At 58.1% G+C, this 21,850-nt stretch overlaps 10 protein-coding genes across 10 annotated transcripts; 3 read left to right on the top strand and 7 right to left on the bottom strand.

The window, feature by feature from the left end:
• Positions 1-117: 117 nt before the first annotated feature.
• Positions 118-1,426, top strand: JDV02_000215 (uncharacterized protein). Its single transcript, XM_047980995.1, has one exon. The coding sequence runs from the start codon at positions 152-154 to the stop codon at positions 1,307-1,309; it is 1,158 nt and encodes a 385-aa protein (XP_047836953.1). The 5' UTR covers positions 118-151; the 3' UTR covers positions 1,310-1,426.
• MRP20 (mitochondrial 54S ribosomal protein YmL41) lies at positions 1,304-2,318 on the bottom strand. The gene is made up of 2 exons (XM_047980994.1): positions 2,204-2,318; positions 1,304-2,088 (listed from the first exon to the last, which is right to left on the bottom strand). The coding sequence occupies exons 1-2, from the start codon at positions 2,272-2,274 to the stop codon at positions 1,530-1,532; spliced, it is 630 nt and encodes a 209-aa protein (XP_047836952.1). The 5' UTR covers positions 2,275-2,318; the 3' UTR covers positions 1,304-1,529.
• Positions 2,319-2,743: 425 nt separating this feature from the next.
• JDV02_000213 (uncharacterized protein) lies at positions 2,744-3,916 on the bottom strand (the record flags this gene model as incomplete). The annotated part of the gene is made up of 1 exon (XM_047980993.1): positions 2,744-3,916. One exon carries the CDS (start codon positions 3,914-3,916, stop codon positions 2,744-2,746), a length of 1,173 nt encoding a protein of 390 aa, XP_047836951.1.
• Positions 3,917-4,241: 325 nt separating this feature from the next.
• On the bottom strand, positions 4,242-8,715 carry JDV02_000212 (uncharacterized protein). Its single transcript, XM_047980992.1, has 12 exons — positions 7,421-8,715; positions 7,313-7,365; positions 6,781-7,253; positions 6,668-6,723; positions 6,395-6,609; positions 6,200-6,342; positions 5,765-6,140; positions 5,621-5,693; positions 5,483-5,547; positions 5,152-5,429; positions 4,970-5,081; positions 4,242-4,908 (listed from the first exon to the last, which is right to left on the bottom strand). Exons 1-10 carry the CDS (start codon positions 8,622-8,624, stop codon positions 5,373-5,375), a joined length of 2,715 nt encoding a protein of 904 aa, XP_047836950.1. The 5' UTR covers positions 8,625-8,715; the 3' UTR covers positions 4,242-4,908; positions 4,970-5,081; positions 5,152-5,372.
• A 1,407-nt stretch (positions 8,716-10,122) lies between these two features.
• On the top strand, positions 10,123-11,292 carry JDV02_000211 (uncharacterized protein; the record flags this gene model as incomplete). The annotated part of the gene is made up of 2 exons (XM_047980991.1): positions 10,123-11,047; positions 11,105-11,292. 2 exons carry the CDS (start codon positions 10,123-10,125, stop codon positions 11,290-11,292), a joined length of 1,113 nt encoding a protein of 370 aa, XP_047836949.1.
• A 543-nt stretch (positions 11,293-11,835) lies between these two features.
• On the bottom strand, positions 11,836-12,114 carry JDV02_000210 (uncharacterized protein; the record flags this gene model as incomplete). The annotated part of the gene is made up of 1 exon (XM_047980990.1): positions 11,836-12,114. One exon carries the CDS (start codon positions 12,112-12,114, stop codon positions 11,836-11,838), a length of 279 nt encoding a protein of 92 aa, XP_047836948.1.
• Positions 12,115-13,880: 1,766 nt separating this feature from the next.
• JDV02_000209 (uncharacterized protein) lies at positions 13,881-15,508 on the top strand (the record flags this gene model as incomplete). Its single annotated transcript, XM_047980989.1, has 3 exons — positions 13,881-14,367; positions 14,424-14,923; positions 14,987-15,508. The coding sequence occupies 3 exons, from the start codon at positions 13,881-13,883 to the stop codon at positions 15,296-15,298; spliced, it is 1,299 nt and encodes a 432-aa protein (XP_047836947.1). The 3' UTR covers positions 15,299-15,508.
• A 133-nt stretch (positions 15,509-15,641) lies between these two features.
• Positions 15,642-17,733, bottom strand: JDV02_000208 (uncharacterized protein). Its single transcript, XM_047980988.1, has 3 exons — positions 17,156-17,733; positions 16,766-17,063; positions 15,642-16,709 (listed from the first exon to the last, which is right to left on the bottom strand). The coding sequence occupies exons 1-3, from the start codon at positions 17,411-17,413 to the stop codon at positions 16,024-16,026; spliced, it is 1,242 nt and encodes a 413-aa protein (XP_047836946.1). The 5' UTR covers positions 17,414-17,733; the 3' UTR covers positions 15,642-16,023.
• A 395-nt stretch (positions 17,734-18,128) lies between these two features.
• On the bottom strand, positions 18,129-19,848 carry JDV02_000207 (uncharacterized protein; the record flags this gene model as incomplete). The annotated part of the gene is made up of 4 exons (XM_047980987.1): positions 18,129-18,767; positions 18,839-19,233; positions 19,294-19,510; positions 19,573-19,848. The coding sequence occupies 4 exons, from the start codon at positions 19,846-19,848 to the stop codon at positions 18,129-18,131; spliced, it is 1,527 nt and encodes a 508-aa protein (XP_047836945.1).
• A 904-nt stretch (positions 19,849-20,752) lies between these two features.
• On the bottom strand, positions 20,753-21,754 carry JDV02_000206 (uncharacterized protein). Its single transcript, XM_047980986.1, has 2 exons — positions 21,363-21,754; positions 20,753-21,220 (listed from the first exon to the last, which is right to left on the bottom strand). The coding sequence occupies exons 1-2, from the start codon at positions 21,638-21,640 to the stop codon at positions 20,938-20,940; spliced, it is 561 nt and encodes a 186-aa protein (XP_047836944.1). The 5' UTR covers positions 21,641-21,754; the 3' UTR covers positions 20,753-20,937.
• Positions 21,755-21,850: the final 96 nt, after the last annotated feature.

Below are 21,850 nucleotides of genomic sequence, written 5' to 3'. Positions count from 1 at the left end.
CTTGTTTGATGCTCGGTAGTACGGACGACGAAGTGACGTATGTCTGCCCGAATAGTACTTGTACTTGTGTACTGTACTTGTACTTGTACTTGTGACATACAACTGAATCTGTAGAATCCTCGACACTCACCTCACCTCACCCAATCCCCCCATGCCCCAGCCCGCCCTTGCCGCGCCGTCCTCCAGCGTGCTCTTCGCGTCCAAAGACAGGTCCGTCGTCCTCGTCGACATCCCCCGCTCCCTCGAGGAGGGCCAGGTCCCGCCCGGCCACGCCCCGACGCGTCGCGTCTACTCGGGCCCCCCGCCGCCAGCGCCGCTCCCGACGCCGGAGCCCTCGAGACACCGGAGACATGGGTCGGACGGGCGAGGGCGCGGGCGCGGGGCCGGCGGCGCGGCGCATGTCCCGTCGGAGCAGTCGCCCGCCGCGCAGCTCGCCGATCTCATGACCGCCGCTGCCGTCGAGAGTGCCCTGCGGCTGATCCGCGAGCATCACCATGGACCCTTCCATCTGCCTCGTCTCGCCGCCAGTCCCGCTGGCGATGCTGCTCAACAACAGCGAGACCCTGTCGTTGAATTGGATCCCAAGCCGGCAGAGACTTCTTCCTCGCCCTCACCCTCCTCCTCCACTACGCTCGTGCCGCCGGGAGCCAGGTATATCCACGGCATGATCCAGGCATCGCGCCAGCTGCTCCTCGACACCGCGCCACAGTTCCAGCTCATCGTCCTCGACCCGCCGTGGCCCAACCGCTCAGCCCGCCGTCGCCGCAACCAGGGCGACCGGTATGCCACGGCCGCGACCATGCCGCAGGCGCGGGACCTTCTCGCCGCCGTCCCCGTCGCCGCGCACCTCGCCCCGGACGGGCTCGTCGCCGTGTGGATCACCAACAAGGCGCGCGCCGCGGAGCTGCTCACCGCGCCTGCCACGGGGCTCTTCGCCGCCTGGGGGCTCGAGCCCGCCGTCGAGTGGACGTGGCTCAAGGTCGCCGCGTCGGGCGAGCCGCTCTACCCCGTCGACTCGCAGTGGAGGAAGCCCTGGGAGCGGCTCCTCGTCGCCAAGAGGCGCGGCGCCAGGACACCGCCCGGCCTGGCGCCCAAGGTCCTGGTCGCGTGTCCGGACGTGCACTCGAGGAAGCCCAGTCTGCGATGCCTCTTCGAAGACGTGCTGGGCCGTGACTACGTCGGCCTGGAAGTTTTCGCGCGGAACCTGACGGCTGGGTGGTGGAGCTGGGGGGACCAGGTGTTGCAGTTTCAAGATGCCACGTACTGGGAGCCGGTCACGGGTCAGGAACAATTAGAGGCGCGAGGATGATTTGGCTCAATGAGCATTCATGATTTCTTTTTGGGCTTGTTTGCATTGCCGGCAGTAGTCGTGGCCCAGCCAATGGCCACGGTAATGTACATCTTTGTGGGTGCCCGCTAATCATACATGGTACCATGCCGTCGCCGCGGCAGCAATCCTCTGTTTCAATATGCCTTTACAATGTCGCCTTCGCTTTCATATTCATTTTGATCCATCCGGTCGGGAGAGTTCAGGGCAGCGTCGTCTCGTCCTTGTTCGGTGTCGTCCCCCGCGGCGCCACCGCAGCGCTCTTGGCCAGCACGGCGTCCCATTTGGGGTCCAGCACGGCGTCGTTGGACCACTTGACCTCGCCCCTGAGCATCTGGCCGGCCAGCGCGGCCAGTTCCTTCCTCTCCTTCGACTGGGGCTCCTGGCTCTTGAGTGGGATCTGGAAGGACTGCTGGCGCACCTGGTCCTCGTTGCGCTTGTCCATGAGGTCCTCGCGCATCTTCCACAGCTCGTTGCTCCAGGGCTCGAGGTTGGTCGGCAGCTCGGGCCACTGGAAGGGCTTGGCCAGCTCGACCGTCATGATCTTGAGCGGCCGCGGGCGGTACCAGGACCGCGAGTGCGAGTCGCGCTGCGTGAGCGGCTGCGGCTTGACGTACGAGCGCACCGTCCGCACCTCGACGCCGTACAGGTTCCACAGGTAGTCTCGCAGGTCGAACTTGGTGAAGCGGAGCGGCACCTGGAAGCAGGCTTCGTTCGGGGGGAGGTGCTCCTTGCGGAGGAAGGTGATGACATGGTTTGGTCTGCGGTGGACTCGTGGTCAGCGAGGGGCATGAGAGGGAGGGTTGGTCGTGCCACGACGCATCCATCAGTCGCGTGACGGTGCGCGCCGCAGCAGAGTCCAAGGCCGAGACTCACAGAAACACCTGCTTCTGCCCCAGCTTGAACGCCGGTAATTGGCGGGCCGCCGCCTTTACTGCTTCGGCCATTGTTGCACGCGCGCTGGGCCGGTGAGGTTGTCGCGGGCGTAACGAACGGACCTTGTCGAGTTGGGCGAAGAATTTCAAGGCGTCGCGGCGCCATGATTGGCTGGTCGCACAGGGTCCGTGGTGTTATGTAAGCGTCCAAAAGAGGGATGTGGAACCTCGCCTCAAATCGCCAACAACTCATCAATTCGCATCAGCAATCCCTTGCAACGTCAGCTCCTCTCGCCGCGCTACATAAAAACAAGGCATTGTCAAAGGAGCAAAGAACTTTTATTCCTATGGACACTAATTCTCGCCATTCATTCTCAGTTCGTCCGTTGAGCTCGACTTTGAATACGCTGCCGTGCCACTTGGTCATACGATTTGGCAAACGTGCCCCCAACCACCGTCGCCAAAGTGTTTTACCCCAGATCATGGACTATTACTCACATTGTTGACAATCAAACTCCCCGTCAATTTCGCGAGTGCTTGCTCACTTTTGCTCGCTCAAATCCAGCATGTTTTCGAACCTGCGGTTGAACCAGTCTATGCACCTCATCTCGTCGTACTTGTTCTCCTCCCCCTCGGCCACGCAACTGTCGAGCACGCGACAGCTGTCGTGCAGCCCGAAGCCCCAGAAGAAGGCGATGCTCACCCTCTCGCGCCCGCTCCAGTTCTGCACGCGGTGGACCGTGCTCACGTACAGGCCGTTGGTGATGTGCTGCATGTAGTCGCCGATGTTGACCACAAAGGTGCCCTTCACCGGCCGCGCCCCGATCCACTGGCCCTGGCGGTTCAGCACCTGCAGTCCGCCGTTGTCGTCCTGCCACAGGATCGTGAAGAGCTGGAAGTCGGTGTGCGACCCGATGGACACGCGCGCGTCGGGATCCCCTGGCGCCAACGTCGCCGTGGCCTTGTCGCCGCCGCCGCCGCTGCTATCGCTGCCTCCGGGGAGAGGGGGATAGTAGTTGAGCGCAAACGAGGCGTTTGGGTATTGCACCTTGTCGTCAAAGGCGTCCTCGTCGAGTCCCAGTGACAGCGCAAAGGCCCGGGTCAGAGCGCGCGCCAGGACGAGGCTGGCCTGGAAGTAGCGCACAAACGACTCCTTGAAGTGTGGCAACTTCTCCGTGCTCTCCCAGGGCGAGTTGGGGGCATGTAAATACTTGGCCGCGTGCTCCGGGATGCTCGACGGGTCCGCAACGGCCGGGTCCATGCGAGGATCGTAGCGAATCCTGTACGCCTCGCGGACGTCGACGCCCTCGGCCGGGTTGAGTCTCTGCGTGCCCGGCGCGCGGTATCCGTTGTGAAGTATGCCCTTGTTCGCGTCCGTCTTCGTCTTGACCTCCATGCCCTGGCGGAAGAAGCCCAGGCACGCCTCGTGCGCGCTGTCCGTCACCTCGGCCGGGATACCGTGGTCGCTGATGTAGAAGAAGCCGTTGTTGGTGGCCGCATCACGCATCTTGCGTGCCACGCCCTGGCGATCTGCCAACGAGTCGCTGAACAGGGGCGAGGCGTCGATGAGAGGGATCTCGGACGGCGACGCGTCCCGGAGCGGCGTGCGGCGGATGGTCCGCGTGATGGGGCCGTTGCCGGACGCCAGGCGGAGCTGCATCGTCTCCGCTTCCGGGGCGGCGGAGACGTTCCCGACCTCGGCAGTAGTGGCCATGATGTTTATTTTCTTTCCTTTTTTTTTCTTAAAAAAAAGGATTTGCTCACTTGTAGCGGCCGTTCAATATTGTTTGTGGATGACGAATTGTTGACGTCCCGCTCGTCCCGCTCCCCGCAAGATGTCACGGAAGCGCGCGGGATCGCCATATAACTTCGCCAGAAAGGTGCCGCGAGATTGCTGCCATGCCACGTCATAGCTGCATTCAGGGAGGTCTTATGCACATGAAATGTGTCAATCGAATTGGCTCGTCTTGCCGGGATATGTAGAATGACTCCGCGTCTACACATTCAGCTCAATGTTACGTATATAATAACCAATATGGGTATGGCATGCAGATCGATCCTCAGAGTCTGCAAGCTGACCAAGAAACGCACCTATTATACGTCCCATGGCGGGACATGGGGTTCAGTCCCCGACTCCGACTTTTACTCAGAATGTCTCAATGCTACGTAACAAAGCAACGTGTCTCGGCTTCAGACCGTTTACAGCCGCCACGAACTCCCTTACACGCCGCCTGGCCTTCATGTCCAGCGAAGAAGGGTCTGTCGCGGGCACCCCATTGACGCATCGAAAGGCAATGTCCACGTCGCTTCTGACTTTGCGCAACGCAGCGTCTAGACACCCGGCCAGCCCCATGCCTGCCGATGCAACCATCTCATCGACTCTCGTGTTGAGCAACACCGAGAGCTCCGCAAACATGGCCCCGGTATCGATATGGCCCCGTAGAATGCCTACTTGTCGAGCTCGTTTGCCATTTCCTGCCGACTCGTTGTAAGCTAGCGTTCAAATCGACTGCCCCCTCCTAGTTTATGACAGGCACGTTCGAAGACCAAGTCCAAGCCGGTCCGATTCCAGGCTTGACAAGGTCGTGGTAAGGAGGGTGTTTGAGAGACGCACCGTGCTGTTCCACTGCATCTCGATACGTGGGGATCATGTCTTGGAGAATAAAGGAGGTGTGATTCGCCTCGGATGCATATCTCCTCAAGGCCCTGTTTATCGTTCAACGTCAGCAACAACCGTTGAGAAGCCATGCTTCGTGAGCTATTATACCTCAATTCGTCAACAAGCTTTCTCTGGTGTCTCCAGAATTCATACTCGAGCAGTTGCAGCCGGCAGTCTATACCAGTGAGAAGCGAACAAGTGGAGTGGAGCGGCGCGTCGCCTATCGTGATACATTCGTGTAAGCTGTCCCATACATATGCCGTATAACGAGGCCGTGTGGAAACACTTACGTCGCATGCTTTCCTTCATAGCCCCTAAAACACGTGTCGATTCCTTGAGGACTGCGGAGAAAATATCTACAGCCTCTTCCTCGAGAATATCCCATGGTGACTCAAGCTCCGCGCGCATCTTCCAAATGATGTTGGCGTTCCAATTCTCACGGGGCTTTCTGGTGGTCTGGTGGTCACCGTTGTTAAGACACCAAGCATTGATTTGAGCTGCAGGGCCAGTGTCAGTTGAGCCCATCCAAGTGCTCGGGGTTGGGCTGCGGAATACACGAATGCCACTCCTGGGACATGTTTAGCTTGATCTTCTTTTTTTGGCCCAGGCACAAGGACTTACCTGTTTGCTATCCCATTTTCGCCCTTCATTAGTCGCCGCTGCCTCCCAATGGTGTCCCCGCCGATCTTCAACCGTAGCACGTTAGCACTTGGCACTTGTTCGCGGCACGGAATGTGGCGTGGGGGCTTTCCAGCTTACCGAAGAACGTCAGGATCTGGTCCTCGAAGCTCCTCTTACAATCCCGCCGAAAAGTGTCTGCCAAGGATTTATTCTAAACGATTCGTGAGTAACCATGAGCAATGCTGATAGGTATGCCGCAGTCCCGGCGCTGGCAGGCATTACCTCTCTAACGACCCCATCTAGGTCCTTGACGATTGCTGCGTAGCCCGCTCTAGCCTTGCTGGCTTCGTCGCTCCTCGTCATGTTTGAGCGCGCGTATAGATCAAGTGAGTTGAGAAGACCCGAGAGCTTTGGTTTGAGGAATTGCTTTGCCTCGTTCAAATGTATGTCCGCCACGACGGTATGGCAGAAACGTCGCAAATCGGGGATGCCGCTTCCTTGCACAAGCTCTACATTGCCTTTGGGACAATACTTCTCATACCAGGCACTGGAGACGCAGAAGACCTCTAGTTTGCTGCCCCTCATCTTCGAGGAGTAGGCAAGCTGGAGGTTTTCTTTCACGTGCTGCGCCCTGGCCCGAATGAGGGCCAGTTGCTGCCTTGGATGGCGTTAGAGCGTCATTTATCATGTGGGTTTAGGAGTGGGATGACGACGTACTGCAGTTTGGCGCGCTTCTTTCTCTTCCTGTCACCTGAAGCCTTTGCCTTGTCGATTTCATCGTCCAGCTGCTTCATTGTCTCGGTCGAGATTATCTTGCCCGGACCACAAAATTCTGTTCTCGCCGTGTTTATGTTGATCTCCTAGAGAGATGTAAGGATATGGTGCAGTCTGAGGAGCGCGTGCAGCATTTACCTCGGCTTTGGTACAGACGACAGCTATTTTCATCCTCTGTGCGCCCGACTGGTCCCACTCCAAAGGCATATGCCGAGAAAGAACATAAAACAGCGACGACTTGAGGGATTGATCCGTGATTGCTCGTGAGATCTTGGCCACGATGAGGATGTTGTCGCACTTCAGAAGGTAGTCTTGAGTTGCTCGAACACGTGCCAAGTTTGTGTCATGGAGGCCTATCTCGTGTCAGGGATTTTGCCTGTTCCTCTGAGTGTATTACTGGAGGATACTGACCAGGCAGATCGGCGAGAACCACTCCCGTCTTGAGGACTTGCGAGCTGAGATACACACTTCACATGGCCTGCCGTTAGCAATATGTGGGCAAAGGGGGGTGGAAGAGGTAATACCGGATGATCTTGGTGAAGGGCCAATACTTGTCCTGCGCGAACCGCTTGGTCTGTTCAACACACTCTTCTGCTGTCGTCGCCGTGGTGACCCAACGGCCATCTCGCCCATTATCCGGCCATTCGAGCTCGTTTGCCCATTGAATCAGTTGGCTAGATATCCTCTCCACAGCGCCCTCAGATGTGTCCCGCGCGTAGTTCTCTGTGAATTGAGTCTTGTGCTTGAAAGCAGCCTGCAGAGTAGACCAAGCCTTCTCTGATTCCCGCTCGCACCTGGTAAAGTCCTCTTCCGAAGTCGATGACGAGTTAACAAGGGGGAGGAATAGCTGCCGGTAGCTGTACAGGAGTTCACGTATGAGGTCTTCAATCTCAGAAGCCGAGAGATAGTCGACTTCGACGGTGATGGGGGCGGAATGCTCGGCCTTTTTCTGGCGGTACTCTGTCACGACGGACGTGCATGCGGATCCAGCGTCACTCTGTTGTGCCACCGGCTTCAGCAACTGGGACCACCTGCGCTCCTGGAAGGGGAACGTACCGTTTGAGCCACACCTGGACAGTGAAGCAGGGCGTTGATGAGGCTGCTTTTACCTATGACATGGCGTCAGAATCATCAAGTGGACTGTTTTTGATGATTGGTGCGTACCTTCTCCTGAGTCTCCCAACACAGCAATCGTGCGCGTGTCCGTGCATTCGAATGATGTCAGGGCTTTCGCGGTGTGCAGAAGCTGGCGCAACTCTACAGTAGACGCTGCCGTGCTGGCTTGCATTGCGCCTTCTATGGCCGCGACCGCATCTTCGGAGATCTTGCGGCCATCTTTGAGAGCGTCTTGGAAGGTGGACGTAAACAGTTCATGAGCCGGCGCCGCCTCATCTTTGGCATCATATGGGATGGGTTGTGTTGGAGGCTGAGGAGTTGAGTCTGAACTGACAGTGCCGTTTGCAGGTGGAGACACAGGTGGGCTGGATTGCTCTTGGGTTGCAGCCGGAGAAGATTGGACGGTTGGGGCTGATTCCGATTCGAGACCAATTCCGTCGGGCTGAGAGCCAAGTGAAAATGTGCCCGGTTTTGGCAGATCTGGAGACATCTTTGGTCTAGGCGACCTCGAAGCCGATCGTGCAGGGAGTGGATGGATGCGTCGGAACCGGGGAGCGATTCGTGGCTCGAAACTGAAGTCAGGAGGCGGCTGATGACGAGTAAACCCAGCGCGGCCTGGAATTGGAGCTACGGGTGGACTGGGTTGCTCGTGGGTTGAGGCCGAAGAAGATTGGATAGTAGCAGGGGTTGCGTCCGATGCCGGAACGGCTGCAGCGGGCTGAGGGCGAGGTGAAGCTATTCCCGGTTCTAGAAGCTCAGAAGACCTATCCGCCGAAACCGGCCGCGCAGGTAGTGGATTGAAGGTTCTTGGCCAGTCGGTGGATCGTGGCTCAGGAGTGATGTTGTGAAGCGATCGAAACGTGAACAGCTCATGCCCAGCTTGTTCTCTTCCCGCCGGCGTGGGAGACGGGGGAGCAAGCCGGCTAGATGGTTGGCCAAAGACATACGCACCAGAGGCCGTGGAGGCAAACGAGAAGTCAAAAGAGAGGTCAAAGGACTCGTCCACTGATTCCGGCGACGCTCGTGACACTGGGGTGACTTGCCCAGATTGATGATGACTGGGGGAGGATACATGTTCAAGCAGAGGGTCGGCATCAGGATTTGTGGAAACCAGAGAAATGTCGAGAGATACGCCGGAGGGCTCAGCCACGGGTTCAGGACGTGTCATCTCATCCCGTCGCTGGTCCGGACCATCATCCAGCGATAAGGATTCAAGGCGAACCAAGGCCATATCGGTGGATGGTTGGGCCATGGTGTCGACCGACCGACGTATACTTGAGGTTACTTAACCAGTGAACAAGAAAAATCTAGGGAGGGCAACTGTGAAGATTGAGACGGCTAATATACTGAAGACGACGCAGCACATTCTACGTATCGAAGGCACCAGACGGGGCGGCTCAAATATGTGTTGAAGCCATAACCGCAACGCAACTAAATCGTAAAACCCCGCACGAAAAGGCCTCCCGACGCCCCTCCTCGCGATGCATGTTGGTTTTGAAAGTCTCATGAATGACCACTGAGCGTGCTTATTAGGCATGCAACGGGGGGCTGTGATGGGAATTGACTGGTGTTGCCGACACAGCCCGGGCCCATTTGATGTTGGCGCGGCCCCCAACAAGGCGGTTGCGGCCCGCGCTCGCTGATCCTCCACAGTTCATCGCCTCAGCTCAGACCTATATTTAGCCAAGGAAGCGCTCGTACGACGCACGCACCAGATCGGAGGCATCAGGGAAACGACCTACCATCCAGTTGGCCTGCATGTTGGCCCTGGTTGGCGAAACGTCAGGCCCAAGTGATAGAGGCCGCCCGACTTACAGCTCGGTCACGCCAACTGAATCATCGTGTTTGGGAAGCACGATATTGCAACTGTGTACGAATACTTTGTATCCAAGGCAAAGGACTCAAGACAGAAAACCGGACAACCATCCGGAAACGAAGCGCAAGGGGAACTCAACTGTTTGACGACGGTCGAATGCCGTCAAACACGAGAGTCGGGGCTAACTACCAACGACGAGGAATTGCGGAGGAGTGCGGATTCTGGACTGCGGACTCTAAGTCTAGACTCGTAATGCGGAAGCGCTTGGTGGAGCCGCCAGCTGGCGCGTGGTCATGTTCTGCCGAGCCGCAGCTCGGCCGCGGTGAAGTTGGCCCCCGGACACCCAACAAATGTCTGAGTCTCGAAAACTCTCTGGCAGTGCGAAGGGAGCTCGAATGCTACGCTTCACAATATTGAGCCAAACCTTGGAATAGCCCTCTCAGAACAAGTGTAGCAACTTGTGTTGATACGAAAGACTGCGAGCTGTAACCTGCCTTGCTACTAGTCAAAGTCTCTTTCGGCCGAGCTTCTGTGTATATCCCAATGTCTGTCCCTGTAGGTAATCTCAGATCGGAATACATCTGGCTTTTCACACACTACCCAAGGGATTACCAGCCTGTTCCAGTCGACATCCTGCCTCTGTGGCCGGCGCGCTCATGAGCACCCTGAGAGGTCGTTGTGCGTACTAGGCTGCGGAGAAGAGCCAAACCCCATCAATCTCCATCTAGTTTGGCGCAACCAGATTCCGAGTACAGTATACTACACAACAATAGCGACGGTGCCCGATATCCCCGAAACCTTTCCCGCCACAGCATTCAACATTGCACTTATAAAGTCTAAACGCTCGAAACCTCGTGGCCCTTAGTAGTTTGAGTAACACTTCAATCCGACCTTCACTCCGCAATCCACTACGCCAAATACCTTGTAGACATATATGGCCATGCAGCCCATTCCCGACCAGCACAGGGCCCTCGTCCTCGAGAACAGAGACACCGGCCTGGAGTTGAAGACTCTGCCGACGCCGCAGCCTGGACTAGGTAGCGCGATTGTCCGAGTGGAGGCTACTTGCATACTGCCCTACTATCAGAATGTCATCCGCCATTACCCCATCCCGACGCCTCTTGTCGGCGGCTTCAGCGCCATCGGGCGCATCGCGGCGGTCGGCGTCGATGCCGCGTCTCTAAAGCCGGGCCAGCTCGTGTACGTCGACAGTGTCGTACGCGCTCGCGACAATCCCGACGCGTCGTTTCTGTCAGGCGTCATCGAGGGGTTCACGGACGAGAGCAAGTACCTGATGCGAAACGTGTGGCGAGACAGCTCCTTTGCAGAGTACATGAAGGCCCCGCTGGAGAACTGCATTCCGCTGAACGAGAAGCGCCTGTGCAAAGAGCTCAAGTACTCGGTCCCGGAGCTCATGTATATGGCGTACCTGCTCATCCCCTACGGCGGCCTGAGAGACATCGGGCTCGAGCCGGGAGAGACCATCGTCGTCTGCCCCGCGACGGGCGGATACGGCGGCGCAGCTGTGCAGGTGGCCGTGTCGATGGGCGCGAGAGTGATAGCCATGGGTCGCAGCAGCGAGAAGCTGGCCACGTTGAAGGAGCATGTGCAACGGACATGGCCGGGCGCCAGCTTTGACACGGCCGTCATTGCCGGGGACGAGGCAAGCGATCTTGACACTCTGCGAGCTTTCGGCACGATTGACGCTGTGCTCGACTTGACGCCCTCGACGGCCTCCGCGTCGACGCACACCAGGAGCGCCATCAGAGTTCTGCGACTCGGCGGCAGAATCAGCCTAATGGGTTCTACAAAAAACATAGGGGCTCCCGAGATCTTGACCAACAGCATCACACTTAAAGGTGAGTGGTAGATCCGTACCTCCTTTGTCCTGCTGGTTCTAATGTGCTTCGTGGTAGGCAAAATGATGTACGAAAGGGCAGACATTGCGCAATTTGTGAAAATGATGGAAAGTGGCATCTTTCCACGGGATAAGGGATTTGTCCATGTCAAGACTTTCGCCCTCGAGGACTGGAAGCAAGGTCTCGACACTGCAGCTTACCATGTGGGCATCGGTAAATGTGCCGTCTTTGTTCCACAGACTTGATACAGTCGTGAGACGGCCACCGTACTCTATGAAAACACTGGGCCAGTTGTGAGGGTGGAATCGATAATCAGTAGCCCTTCACCACACGTCATTCAGCAAACCGTTGCGGTTTGTGGTTCCGTTCCTGTACTTTCTCTCGCGAGGCACCGTCACCGCCCATGGGGGGATGCCCTAATGCTACCTATGAGAAGACGGTGGGCACTCGGGCTATTAAGTGAGAGGACAAATATCTTGTCTCTCTCTGAAGGCTGAAGGACAGTTCATTCACCCGTACGCCAACCGTCGACGCGGGTACTCCGTATCAACTTGAATGGACAAAAGCGAAAATGAAACCCATTTTTCTAGCAACGAAAGCGATTTTAAGTCTGGTGAGACTATTGAGCAATGATCAAGAGCCAGGGAGATATGCCTTGCTCCCCCTACACCTTCACCCCACCAGTCGAGTCTCCCTTTCGATTCCTAAAGCAGCTCCTCTGACAAACAACGCCAATGATCCGAAGGTAAAACTGCTCGTGATTGCGACATGCGGAGCATTGGGACGTATCAGAAACACCCACCCTTAATCTCCTTCATCAGCTCGGCCGAGAGCCGGACACCTTGCAGCTTCTCCTCCGCACTTTCATGCAGGGACGGGTCGTACGCAGCCCTGGCACGATCGCCCCCCATTTTGCTAGCCTCCTTCAACCTGACCCAGACTGCGGGCTGGCGCAACCTGTCCGTATCCCAAAACACGTATCCCATCGCACGGACACCCCAGCAGTCTGGCCTGTATATTTCGAGATACCGCTCGTCCGTGGAGGGCTTGAAGGCGTAGTAGCCCATGTTGGGTGTGGATGGATCATCCGGAAGCTCGCCAGCGTTCGGGTGCACGGATGGCTGCAGTGGCGAAGTCAAGCGTTCAATGAACTTCGGAAAGACGTCGCTCGAGAACAAGTCGCTGAGGCGACAGAGTTTATGAGCTCGTGATTCAATTCTGTTGATTAACTCCCATAAGCTCCCTTGATGATATGAGATAATCCTGTCGAACTTGAGCAGCATCTCGCGGCTGCAATCACTGGAAAGCCACGATGATGGGCCATGTCGACCGGGTTTGAAGTCGGTCATTTGGGTCTTCCGCGAGCTGAGGCGTTCGGTGGACGATACGCTGTCTCGGAACTTTGATCCCTTGGACTGTCCATCATCCGCCACGACTCGTGTTAGGCGATGAGATAAAACCTTCGAAACCACCGTGCTTTGCATATCGCTGACCCATTCGCCTAGCTTGCGGATAAGGTAATGATAGATGCAGCTCATCTCCTCAACTTCCCATGCAGGTAATGTTTGAAGAAATTGCTCAGGCTGCCCGTCTCTCGCCAGGCAAGAGCTCGCAAAGAGAGTAGCGTATGTTTCAAGTCTAGCCACTGCCCGAAGCAACCGAGCATACTCTGTGCAGGACAAAGAGTCAAAATCCCGGCAGGCTGGATCTGTGCTGCTGTGCTGGTAAACAGGGCTCCCTTGTGGTGGCGAGAGGGCTGTGAATGCATCTTCACAGAACTGGTCGACGATTGACGACAAGCGGCAAATGGTTTTACTCAATTGAGTGAGCCTGGGCATATATACCGGCATTGCGCGGAGATGTGACTGTTCTTGAAGAAGGTCGCTCATGAAGGTCTTGATCTTTTCCGCATAGTCGTCGTAGCCTTGTGGAGGGCTCGCCCGAATATACGAATCACACATCGCTTCATATTTCGCAGCGATGATGACATCGCTGATGACATCCGGGTGGACGTTGTTTCTCAGAACTTGAGACAGAAACCGGGCCGGTGCGGTGTGGAAGATGCGAAACCATGTCGAAGAGGCTCTCACAGCGGCATCGAGATCTTTTGAGGAGTCGATGGACTGTAATATCGCACTCATAACCTCGTTAGGGAGATCTCGGAAAGCCATGTTCGTGGGTATTTGTTACGGTTGTTGACGATGGTGATTTCCAGAACGTGGCGGCTGTGGTTGTGGTTCTCCTGTCATGTGCGTGCGTTTGACTTGATGTGGTTGTGAGAGGGGGAGAGAGAGAGACGTTGGTGAGAATGAGGGGATGCAAACGGAGCAGGCCAGCTGAGGTTACTAAAGCCTTTGAGGTTGCGCCCGCAGCCAATTTCCTTTCGTTGCCTCGTTGCCTGAGAACCTCTCAGCGGCCAGTGTAAGTGAGGAAGGCGCGAGGGGCTGGCTGCCCGCTTTGTGAAAGCCGCAGGAAGGTGTTTAGGCATCACGAGGCAGCGCACCTCGCCAAACGCCAGTGATTCACTCCCAACGGACACTTGAGGCGTCGCGGTCGGAAATTGCTAGAAATTCTTAGTCGCAGTGCGAAAAGGAACTGCTCGTTGATGCGTGCGGAATTGGTGTCTGCCGCGGAGCCTGTTGCTGTCCTGCGAGCACAAGCCTGCGGTGACTGTCACCCCTGTTGCCGTTCAGGCCGGGCACCTGCGGGCACCCGCGTCGCCAACAGCGCACGACCTCCCGCACTTGATCCCCGGTAAACGCTTTATCTTCTTCGCCATCCTCACTCGAAGGGGCTTCAGAACATCGCAAGCCCGCATCGCGGTCTCATCGCCATGGCTGAGCCGTCTCACACCAGCTCCGGCTCCCCGAGCCCGCCGCTCCCCGAGGCCGACGCCGATGAGACCCCGCGGCCATCGCGAAGCCGCCGCCAGCTCGACGACGCTCCGCAGCAAGACGTCACTCCGCGCAGGAACATCAAGCAACGCGAAGACTCCACCTCACAGGCGTCCGGGGAGTCGCCCGACTATTCGCTGGAAATGACCAGGAGGCAGTCTGTCGGCGAAGGCCACGCGGCGGCGCCGCAAACCGCCGAGTTGATCAGGCAGATGGAGAATGAGAAGCAGCTGTACCCAGGCGCGAGCACCTGGGCCGCGCCAGAGGAGAAGCTGTTTGAGATTTTGTTCCTTCGCCAGGATCTCCCAATGTTGCCCGCGCATTGGGACGTCGACTTTCGCGGCGTGCCCATGGCAGACAGTGTGTTCCAGACCTCGAATGACTACTCGCCCATCATCTACTCGCACTCGAGCAAAGAATTTCGCGGTACGTAGCCTCTGCGTGTTCCTCCTCGTGTAAGTTGGTAGCTGACTCTCCCGCAGCGACGATGGCGCTGTTGCGGCTCATCGACCTCACAGCCAGCGTCCGCACGACGTGCCAGTCTGGTCTGCGACACAAGGCCCCGGCACTCATCAAGAAGGGCATCAGCCACTACCTCAGCTGGGCGGCTGAGGACGGTGGTTACAGCTCGCTCCATTACGTTCCAAACATCATCGTCGAGAACACTGACGCGGGCGCGACGGAAGGCGACATCACGGGACACATTCAGCGGCGCATGCGGGCCCTGGCCAGAGTCCAGCGCGAGTTTCTCAAGATCGACCGCGATGACGACTTTTGGGACATCGACAAGCAGCGGCTTTCAAACCCGCATTTGACTGATGTGGAGCTGCTTCTGGACAAACACATGCCAGAAGACGAGGAAGAGGAAGAAGAAGAAGATACCGAGGAGGAGGGGTGGCAGTCCGCCCCAGAGGACTCTGCGGCCAGATCAGACGACGAGACCAAGACGCCGACAAAAGCAGGCCACACCTCCTTAACCGAAGTAAGTCGCATCACACAATCGAATCTGGGTTCTCATGCTAACAAGCAGCCCCCCGTTCGCGAGTCTGTCGAGGACGGTCCTACGACCCCCCTCTCCGAGACGCTCGACGCGTCGCAGTTCCGCCGCCGCCCGCCCGTCGTCTATGGCATCTTCGTCCTGCGCACCTCGGTCTTCATCCTCACCGTCGATGCTGCCAAGGGCGACGACGCCTACGTCAGCTTCCACGTCGACGTGCACTTCATGGACCGCCACCAGAGCGTCTGGAACGCCCTGACCGTCGCCCTCGTCGTCTGCCTGGCGCGGGACGAGCTCAGGACCCGCCTCGACGACTTTGAGCCGGCCGACATGCCCGAGGAGAGCGACCCCGACGCCTAAGCGTGGCGAGCCGCGGGAGGATGAGGAGTGTTGCGTGTTTTGTGTGTATTTCGAAGCGATCTTCATTGGCGTTGCTTGGTCGTGCGCGTTGGCTGCCGGTGAGCAGTTTAGCTTCATATACCCCCCTTTGATCTTGTCTGTAGAGTCTAGGTGTCTCAGCTTTTGAACAGTTCAAAGACGTGATGCATAGGTTTCACAGTATGTACGAAGTAGTATGTCGAAACATTAAGAGCGCTACGTAACAGTGTCAACGTCGTGCCTCATGCAGCTCTTCCTCTGTCTGCCATCTTGCCCACATTACCAACTTTCCCTCATTTTAGCTGAGGCCCGGGTCACGGATAGTGACGCCTAAGGTTGCATTGACACAACGACCACACAAGTAGCGCCATCAAGCCACGCAGGTAGGCAGAGGGTGATTGTCATGGAATATTAATACAAAATTCTTGAGTTGGTGCAGAGACACTCAGTTCATGTCTAAATGTTCGTCGCGGACCCCCAACTCGCCGCCTAAAAGTGTACCGGTCCCGTCTAGCCAGCCGCCCCAACGCCAAACAATGATGTCCGTTGTCCACCCACACGAAGCATCCTCCTCTCCCTCCCTCTTCGTACACGTAGTCTTTTATCTCTTGCTTTATTTGTACACGACGAAAGCCTCTCGTCTTTCAATGTTTCCAACGTCATCTATCGCCAAATACAACACACGCTAGCACCAAATGGAGTAGAGTCTATGGCTCCTCTTTGTCCAGCGGCAGGCGAACCTCCAGCTCGTGCAGTAGTCGCTGGTAGAGGAAGAGCATGCACCCGCTCTGGATGAAGGTCCACACGCCGCGGGGCCCAACACCACGAAACCACCCACCGATGCCCTCGGTGCGGTAAATGACCTTGAGGCCCGTGATGACAGATGATGTCTCGAGGGCGATGGCGCCAGGCTGCGGACGGTGCGTGCTCGGCGACGACGTGGAGATGTGGCGCTTCTGCGGGTTCACATCGCGCGCTCGGGCCGCATGGTCAACCGGCGAGTTGACCTGAGTCTGGAGGCGCGTCTTGACGACATCAAGCGGACAAGTGATGACACCGGCGAGGCCACCGGCAGCGGCGCCAGTGAGGAGCTCGAGCGGGACGCCAATGTCGCGGCTCTGCTTGTAGACACGGGACCAGGCGTGGAACTGCTCCCAGAACATGAACTGCAGGGCGGAGAAGGGCAGGTCGCGGTAGAGGGTGGCCTTGTAGCCGTAGAACAGGGCTGAGGCGCCCTCGGTGCGGACAATGGTTCGGGCGGCGTCGATGGTGCCGCGATAGTTGTAGCCGGAGCGGAAGTGGGGGTTGTTGTATCGGCCCTGCAGCTGGAGACGGGTCTTGAGCACCTCGGAGGGAACGTAGACGATGGATGCGGCCAGGTCGCCGAGGAAGCCTGCGCACACGAGTCAGCATCGGAAAAGCAGGGGCTAGAATGACCGGGGAGCATACCAGCTGAGAGATATGCCAGGTGATGCTGCAGACCGTGGTCTATGAGAAAGCGCTTGCTCCACTCGTACGTCCCGAAGAACAGCACCGTACCCGGAAACGAACCGCCGAGGGCGGGAAGCCAGCCACCATACAGGCCTCTCCTAATACCCTCTTGCCTAAATATTGTGTAGTATGACCGGCCGAGGGATGTGTATTTAGACGGGATGTTTGGGTCGCCCTGTTGCCTTGTCTTGACCGTGTCGAGCGAGTGCATGAGCAGATCACCCGTCGATCCGCCGATGCCGCCAGCAATCATGGCCTGTGGGACAACAAAAGACAAATTCAGCGCAATGTTCCTACACGAGTACGGTGGGCTACCAATTGGTAAGCCATTGGTGAGGGATTACTGACATGGAGATACGGCGGCCGCCCCTCGACCTGAATGTCATCGGACTTCATGCCCGCGCCCGATCCGGAGCCTCTATCGCTGGTCTCCGACTGGCCGTGGGGGACGAGCTCCCTGTCATGACGAGGGGCGCGGGACGGGTCCGGGGCGAAGACGGCGCCGGGGCCGACGCAGTCCGGGTCCGGGGTCGCGGGCGAGGCGGCGCTCGACGCAGACGGGGAGCCGGCTGAGAAGAGGGAGGAGAGTTGGGAGGCCAGGGGCATTTCCTGGCCCTATAATCGTCGAGCAGAGCGGTGCGATCGGTTGGAAAGGGCGGGGGTTCGCGGGTCGCTGACGGGTGTCGTTGGACGAGACGGATAAAATCGGCGGGCGTCGCGTGCCTGTAGAACGAAATCGGGTGGCGACGGGAGAAAAGTCGCCGTCGACAACAAATCGCTAGTGATGATATGCGCCGTCTATCGTTGCAAGGAAAACATAGTATGAGGGAAAGAAACTGAACGATGGATGGGACGGGTGCTGGCGGCGGCGGCGTCGGCGGTGCGCATGCGCGGCGTGGGGAGGTAATTAGGTGAGGCGTGGTGAGTGAGGTTTTGTGAGGCAGAACTTTTTGTCGCTCTCTCCGACGTTATCCCCGAGCGGCGCCCAATGACGAAGGACGGGAACCTGGTGGGACCCGGAGCCCGCTGGCAGGGGCGCGGCTGGTCCGTGCGTGGCGTCTGGTTCTACGATGTACCTCCAGAATCCAGATACGTACTACCTACCTTATCCCGTCGCTCTGCCTGAGGCTCACTTGACGGCTTCATCAACATCTACTTGGCAAGTCGGCACTCTCCCTCCCCGTCAACTATCAACTACTAAATTACTTCTCGCGCTCAAAACACACAACGGCACCGGCCCAGCATCTTCTTTCCCTCACATATCATCAATCACATTGCACGTCCATCACCACCAGCCGCCCCCCTCCCCTCACCCCCCAACCTACTCGATTGGCATATAGAATCCAAACTGCCCCTGCGGATCCCATTTCGCCTTCAGCGCCTTCAGCTTCGACCTCCGCGGCGCCTCGCGTCCGTACACCTCGCCGAAGTCCTCACAGCCGGTCGCGTAGTTGACGTACGCGTGCGGCTCCGCAGACCCGGCACCCTTCCGCACGGCCGCCTGGATGCCCGCGCCGTAGTCCTCGGCCCGCTTCCTCGCAGCCGCATCGTCGCCCATCCACCACAGGATCGGCGACGTGAGCAGGTGCCGTCGCCGCTCCTCGGGTGCCACCGCGTTGCTCCCCTCGGGCACCGCGCGCGCCCCCTGCTGGCCGTACGACTCAAGCAGCATGGCTGACGTCTTGAACAACTCCTCGGATGTCAGGTCCGAAAAGATGCCAAATGCGGCTCGCATCGCGTCAACGTCCCACTTGTCCAGCGAGTTGGGGTAGCCCAGGATGTTCTGGTTCTTGCGGCATATCGGCCCTGTGAGTCCGAAGCCACCTGCGGTGAAGAGGTCTCCCCAGGAGATTTCCTGTAATGTCGAGTCGGCCTTCGGCTCAAGCTTACGGAACGCCGCCGCGTAGAGGTCTGCAGCGTCGTTGCGTCCTTCGTAGATGAGCTGCAGATTTATCACGGGCTGGCGCGTTCGGTCAACCCGCTCAGCATACGCACGTTTCCATCCCCGCGAAGGCCGCCGTTCAAACTCACATTCTCAGGGTCTATGTCGTCGTTCCTGGCCATGATGCCGATGACGACCAACATACCCCGGTCAGGGTGCGCTTTCTCAAGCATGTTCCATGTTTCGAAAAAAACTTCGAGCTTATCCTGCGTAAAGGTGAGAGTAATCAATGTCCATGTATCGCCGGCGTCGTACGCCTTGACCACAAAGCTGGTGACGATCCCAAAGTTGTGGCCCGCGCCGCGCAGACCCCAGAACAAATCACTGTTTTTGTCTGCCGCCACATCCACGGCCCGGCCGTCGGCGAGGACGACGCGTGCTGAGACGAGGTTGTCGGCAGCGAAACCGTATCGCCACTGGATCATGCTGTGCCCGCCGCCGAGGAGTGGCCCAATGGCTGAGACGCACTCGCAAAGGCCCGTGACTATTTCGTTTCGACTTGGTCAACCCGGACATACATGAAAGGGCCTGCAATACGGCGCACCTGCTCGTTTACCGTGACTGAACAAGGCAGCGATAACTTCGTGCTGCAAGGCACCAGCACCAATGCTGGCGGAACGCCCGTCCCTTTTGAGCGTCGTGTGGTTCATCTTGCGCATGTTGATCTGGATGCCGGCCTTGACGCCATTGAGCGTCGTCGGCCATCCATGGCCGCCCGAGACGGCTAGGAAGGGCGTTTTATGTAGGTTGGCGTACTTGATCTTGGGCCCAAAGTCAGCTGCGGACTGTACGCTCTTTGCGTCCCCATCTTCTTTGCGCTTACCGTCTGCTGGACGTCCTGCTCCGTGGCGACTTCGACAATGGCCTTGTAATCTGGCGAGATTCGCGGCGTGGCAGCGCGTATGAGCAGCGGCTCCGCTTCTGACGACAGTGGTAACACAATAGTCGCGTCCTTGGACAGCAGCGGCCCCAGCTCCCGGATGATGTCGCCGCGGCGGCCCTGCAGCTGCGCGGGTATGCCCAAGACTGGGTCGCCCTCCGCGACGCACGCGACGCCCAGCAGCAGCGTGTGGATCCCGACAGATAGCGGCAGCATCATGACGTCTTTGTCCGGTCTCCTGTGCTCATTGCAAGGCGGAGTTGGGAGTGAAGGGAGGAAGAGTAGATGGGGCCCAACCCATCTCGTGGGCGGGACATTCCAGTGTCGCGGTGGTGATGTACAGCGCTATGCATGTGTGTTCTAGACTCCAGAGGAAGATCTGCACCGCGTCGGAGCTCCAGTCTCCTGGTGAGACAGCGGCAGCCGTGGCTGCCAGGCTTATTACCCATACTGTACTTCGTACGCTTCGTACGCAAAGCTGTGCGTAGTGCAGATCTCGCGACACCGACGGCTGACAGCTGTAGCCGTGGTCTGGGCGCGTCAGCCTTTTAGCATGAGCCGAAAAATGACCCCGCGCATGATGGTCGTCGCCGTCAGCACTCGAATATGGCACTTCACGTTTACGAGCCGCGGGAAGAGGTGTATTATTATAGACTGTAGTGGAGTCGAGGGCATCGACGGTGAGGTCCTGGATCGTAGCTGGCGGTACTTTTCACGGTAGGAAGAAGGTTATCAGCGTACGTAAGAGATGCCGTGGCATAGGGCAAGGCCTTTTTGTACATGATGTCGCATCTAGTGTACCTCGTTCTCTACGTTGTGAAGTTCTAAGCCTCCGCAGGAAAGAAGACTGATTCAGGGACTCCAAGGGGAAATCGTGAAGCTAGTAGCCTTTGGTACCATTTAGTTGTGAACGACACTCGTGAGAGTCATCTCAATGCCCGAATAAGTGAGAATGCTGCGACCAACATCGAGACCAACCGCTCTCTTATGTATGTGGATGTAGGAAAAGACGGACACTTCATGCATGTCCAAGGCGACAGATCCTTCAGAGCCACATTCGTCCGGGTGCTCAAAGACAATGTAGGTGGCGAAGAAGGTGGTCAAGGCTATGTTGCACCATTCTCCAGTCACGCCGAAGGTTCCTAGTCTTACATTTCCAATATCGCCTGAGCTGCGCCCTTGCCAGTCCCGCCGCGAGTTCCGTTCCTCTCGCCACTATTTACCGCCATCGCTTGCCTCAAGTGTTGGTACAACAAAAATCGTTACAAGTAGTCGTGGCAAAGCCACCCCCCCCCGGGCCGCCCGCCATCACTCCACCAGCGGCCGCCTCTCGTGCTCCCACCACCTTACGGGCCCAAGCTTGCGGAACGGGTACACAATGTGCGTGACCCTCCCCGTAAGTAGCCGCTTCGACACGGGCCCGTACGTGTTGCTGTCGAGGCTCGAGCCGGGCGGGCCGTCGCCCTCGACCCACACGTGGCCCTGCGGTATCCTCACCGTCGGGACCGGGTACGGCGCCTTGGTCCGCACCACGTCGCCCTCGACGGCCACGACTCTCTTGACCGCCACCGTCTCGGGATGCATGGGGCTCCTAAGCATACCGTGATCAGCCGCCGCGGCACAAATTCGCTCTAAAAAACAAGACCACAAGCTGTGGGTGGGTATCCGTGGCAAGCAACCAAGCAAGGGGACAAGCAAAAACCAAGGCCCCTCTTCCTCTTCTTCTTTCTCACCTCAGCGTCACAATCATGCCGCGCTCCAGCCCCTCCTGCGGCGCCCACTTGTAGTTTAGGATCACGTCCCGCCGCAGCGTCGAGTCCCGGTCCTCGTTCATGAACGGGTACATGGACGTGCCCTCGATGAGCGTCAGCTCCGCGACGTGCAGGTTGAACCACGCGATGACGGGGATCCACGTCGCGAAGCCGAGCAGCTGCAGCGCCGCCGTCCGCGCCGCCGAGCTGCCCGGTCGCCCGCTCCGCATTCGTGCCCAGAGAGAGCCTGTGACCACCATGGCGTCCCGGGCGTGGTGGGGGCGCGTCGTTTCGTTGCGCGCCGCCTGGTCGAGTTTGGCTCGCGGGCCCTGGCGGAAAGCTCCTGGTGTGACTGAGTGAGTGCGTGTGTGAGAGAGCGGCGTCGCATGAGGTCAGATACCTATGTTAGCTAGGTGCGCTTTTCGCGGACGGGACCCCTGCAGATTCCCATGCTGCTGGTGGGAGCAGGG

The sequence above is a fragment of the Purpureocillium takamizusanense genome, chromosome 1 (assembly GCF_022605165.1).
Source record: "Purpureocillium takamizusanense chromosome 1, complete sequence".
In the NCBI taxonomy this organism is placed as follows: domain Eukaryota; kingdom Fungi; phylum Ascomycota; class Sordariomycetes; order Hypocreales; family Ophiocordycipitaceae; genus Purpureocillium; species Purpureocillium takamizusanense.
The sequence above is the reverse complement of the archived record's forward strand: the minus strand, read 5'-3'. Positions and strand labels throughout refer to the sequence as shown.

Excerpts from the sequence above, each read along its gene's own strand:
- MRP20 (XM_047980994.1), bottom strand. The coding sequence starts at position 2,274 with ATGGCCGAAGCAGTAAAGGCGGCGGCCCGCCAATTACCGGCGTTCAAG. Across the intron at positions 2,089-2,203 it reads GGGCAGAAGCAGGTGTTTCT|ACCAAACCATGTCATCACCT; the intron begins GTGAGTCTCGGC and ends AGTCCACCGCAG.
- JDV02_000212 (XM_047980992.1), bottom strand. The coding sequence starts at position 8,624 with ATGGCCCAACCATCCACCGATATGGCCTTGGTTCGCCTTGAATCCTTA. Across the intron at positions 7,366-7,420 it reads GTTGGGAGACTCAGGAGAAG|GTAAAAGCAGCCTCATCAAC; the intron begins GTACGCACCAAT and ends GCCATGTCATAG. Across the intron at positions 5,430-5,482 it reads GAAAATGGGATAGCAAACAG|GAGTGGCATTCGTGTATTCC; the intron begins GTAAGTCCTTGT and ends AACATGTCCCAG.
- JDV02_000215 (XM_047980995.1), top strand. The coding sequence starts at position 152 with ATGCCCCAGCCCGCCCTTGCCGCGCCGTCCTCCAGCGTGCTCTTCGCG.
- JDV02_000206 (XM_047980986.1), bottom strand. The coding sequence starts at position 21,640 with ATGGTGGTCACAGGCTCTCTCTGGGCACGAATGCGGAGCGGGCGACCG. Across the intron at positions 21,221-21,362 it reads GGCATGATTGTGACGCTGAG|GAGCCCCATGCATCCCGAGA; the intron begins GTGAGAAAGAAG and ends CGGTATGCTTAG.
- JDV02_000208 (XM_047980988.1), bottom strand. The coding sequence starts at position 17,413 with ATGCCCCTGGCCTCCCAACTCTCCTCCCTCTTCTCAGCCGGCTCCCCG. Across the intron at positions 17,064-17,155 it reads GGCGGCCGCCGTATCTCCAT|GCCATGATTGCTGGCGGCAT; the intron begins GTCAGTAATCCC and ends GTTGTCCCACAG. Across the intron at positions 16,710-16,765 it reads CCTGGCATATCTCTCAGCTG|GCTTCCTCGGCGACCTGGCC; the intron begins GTATGCTCCCCG and ends TCGTGTGCGCAG.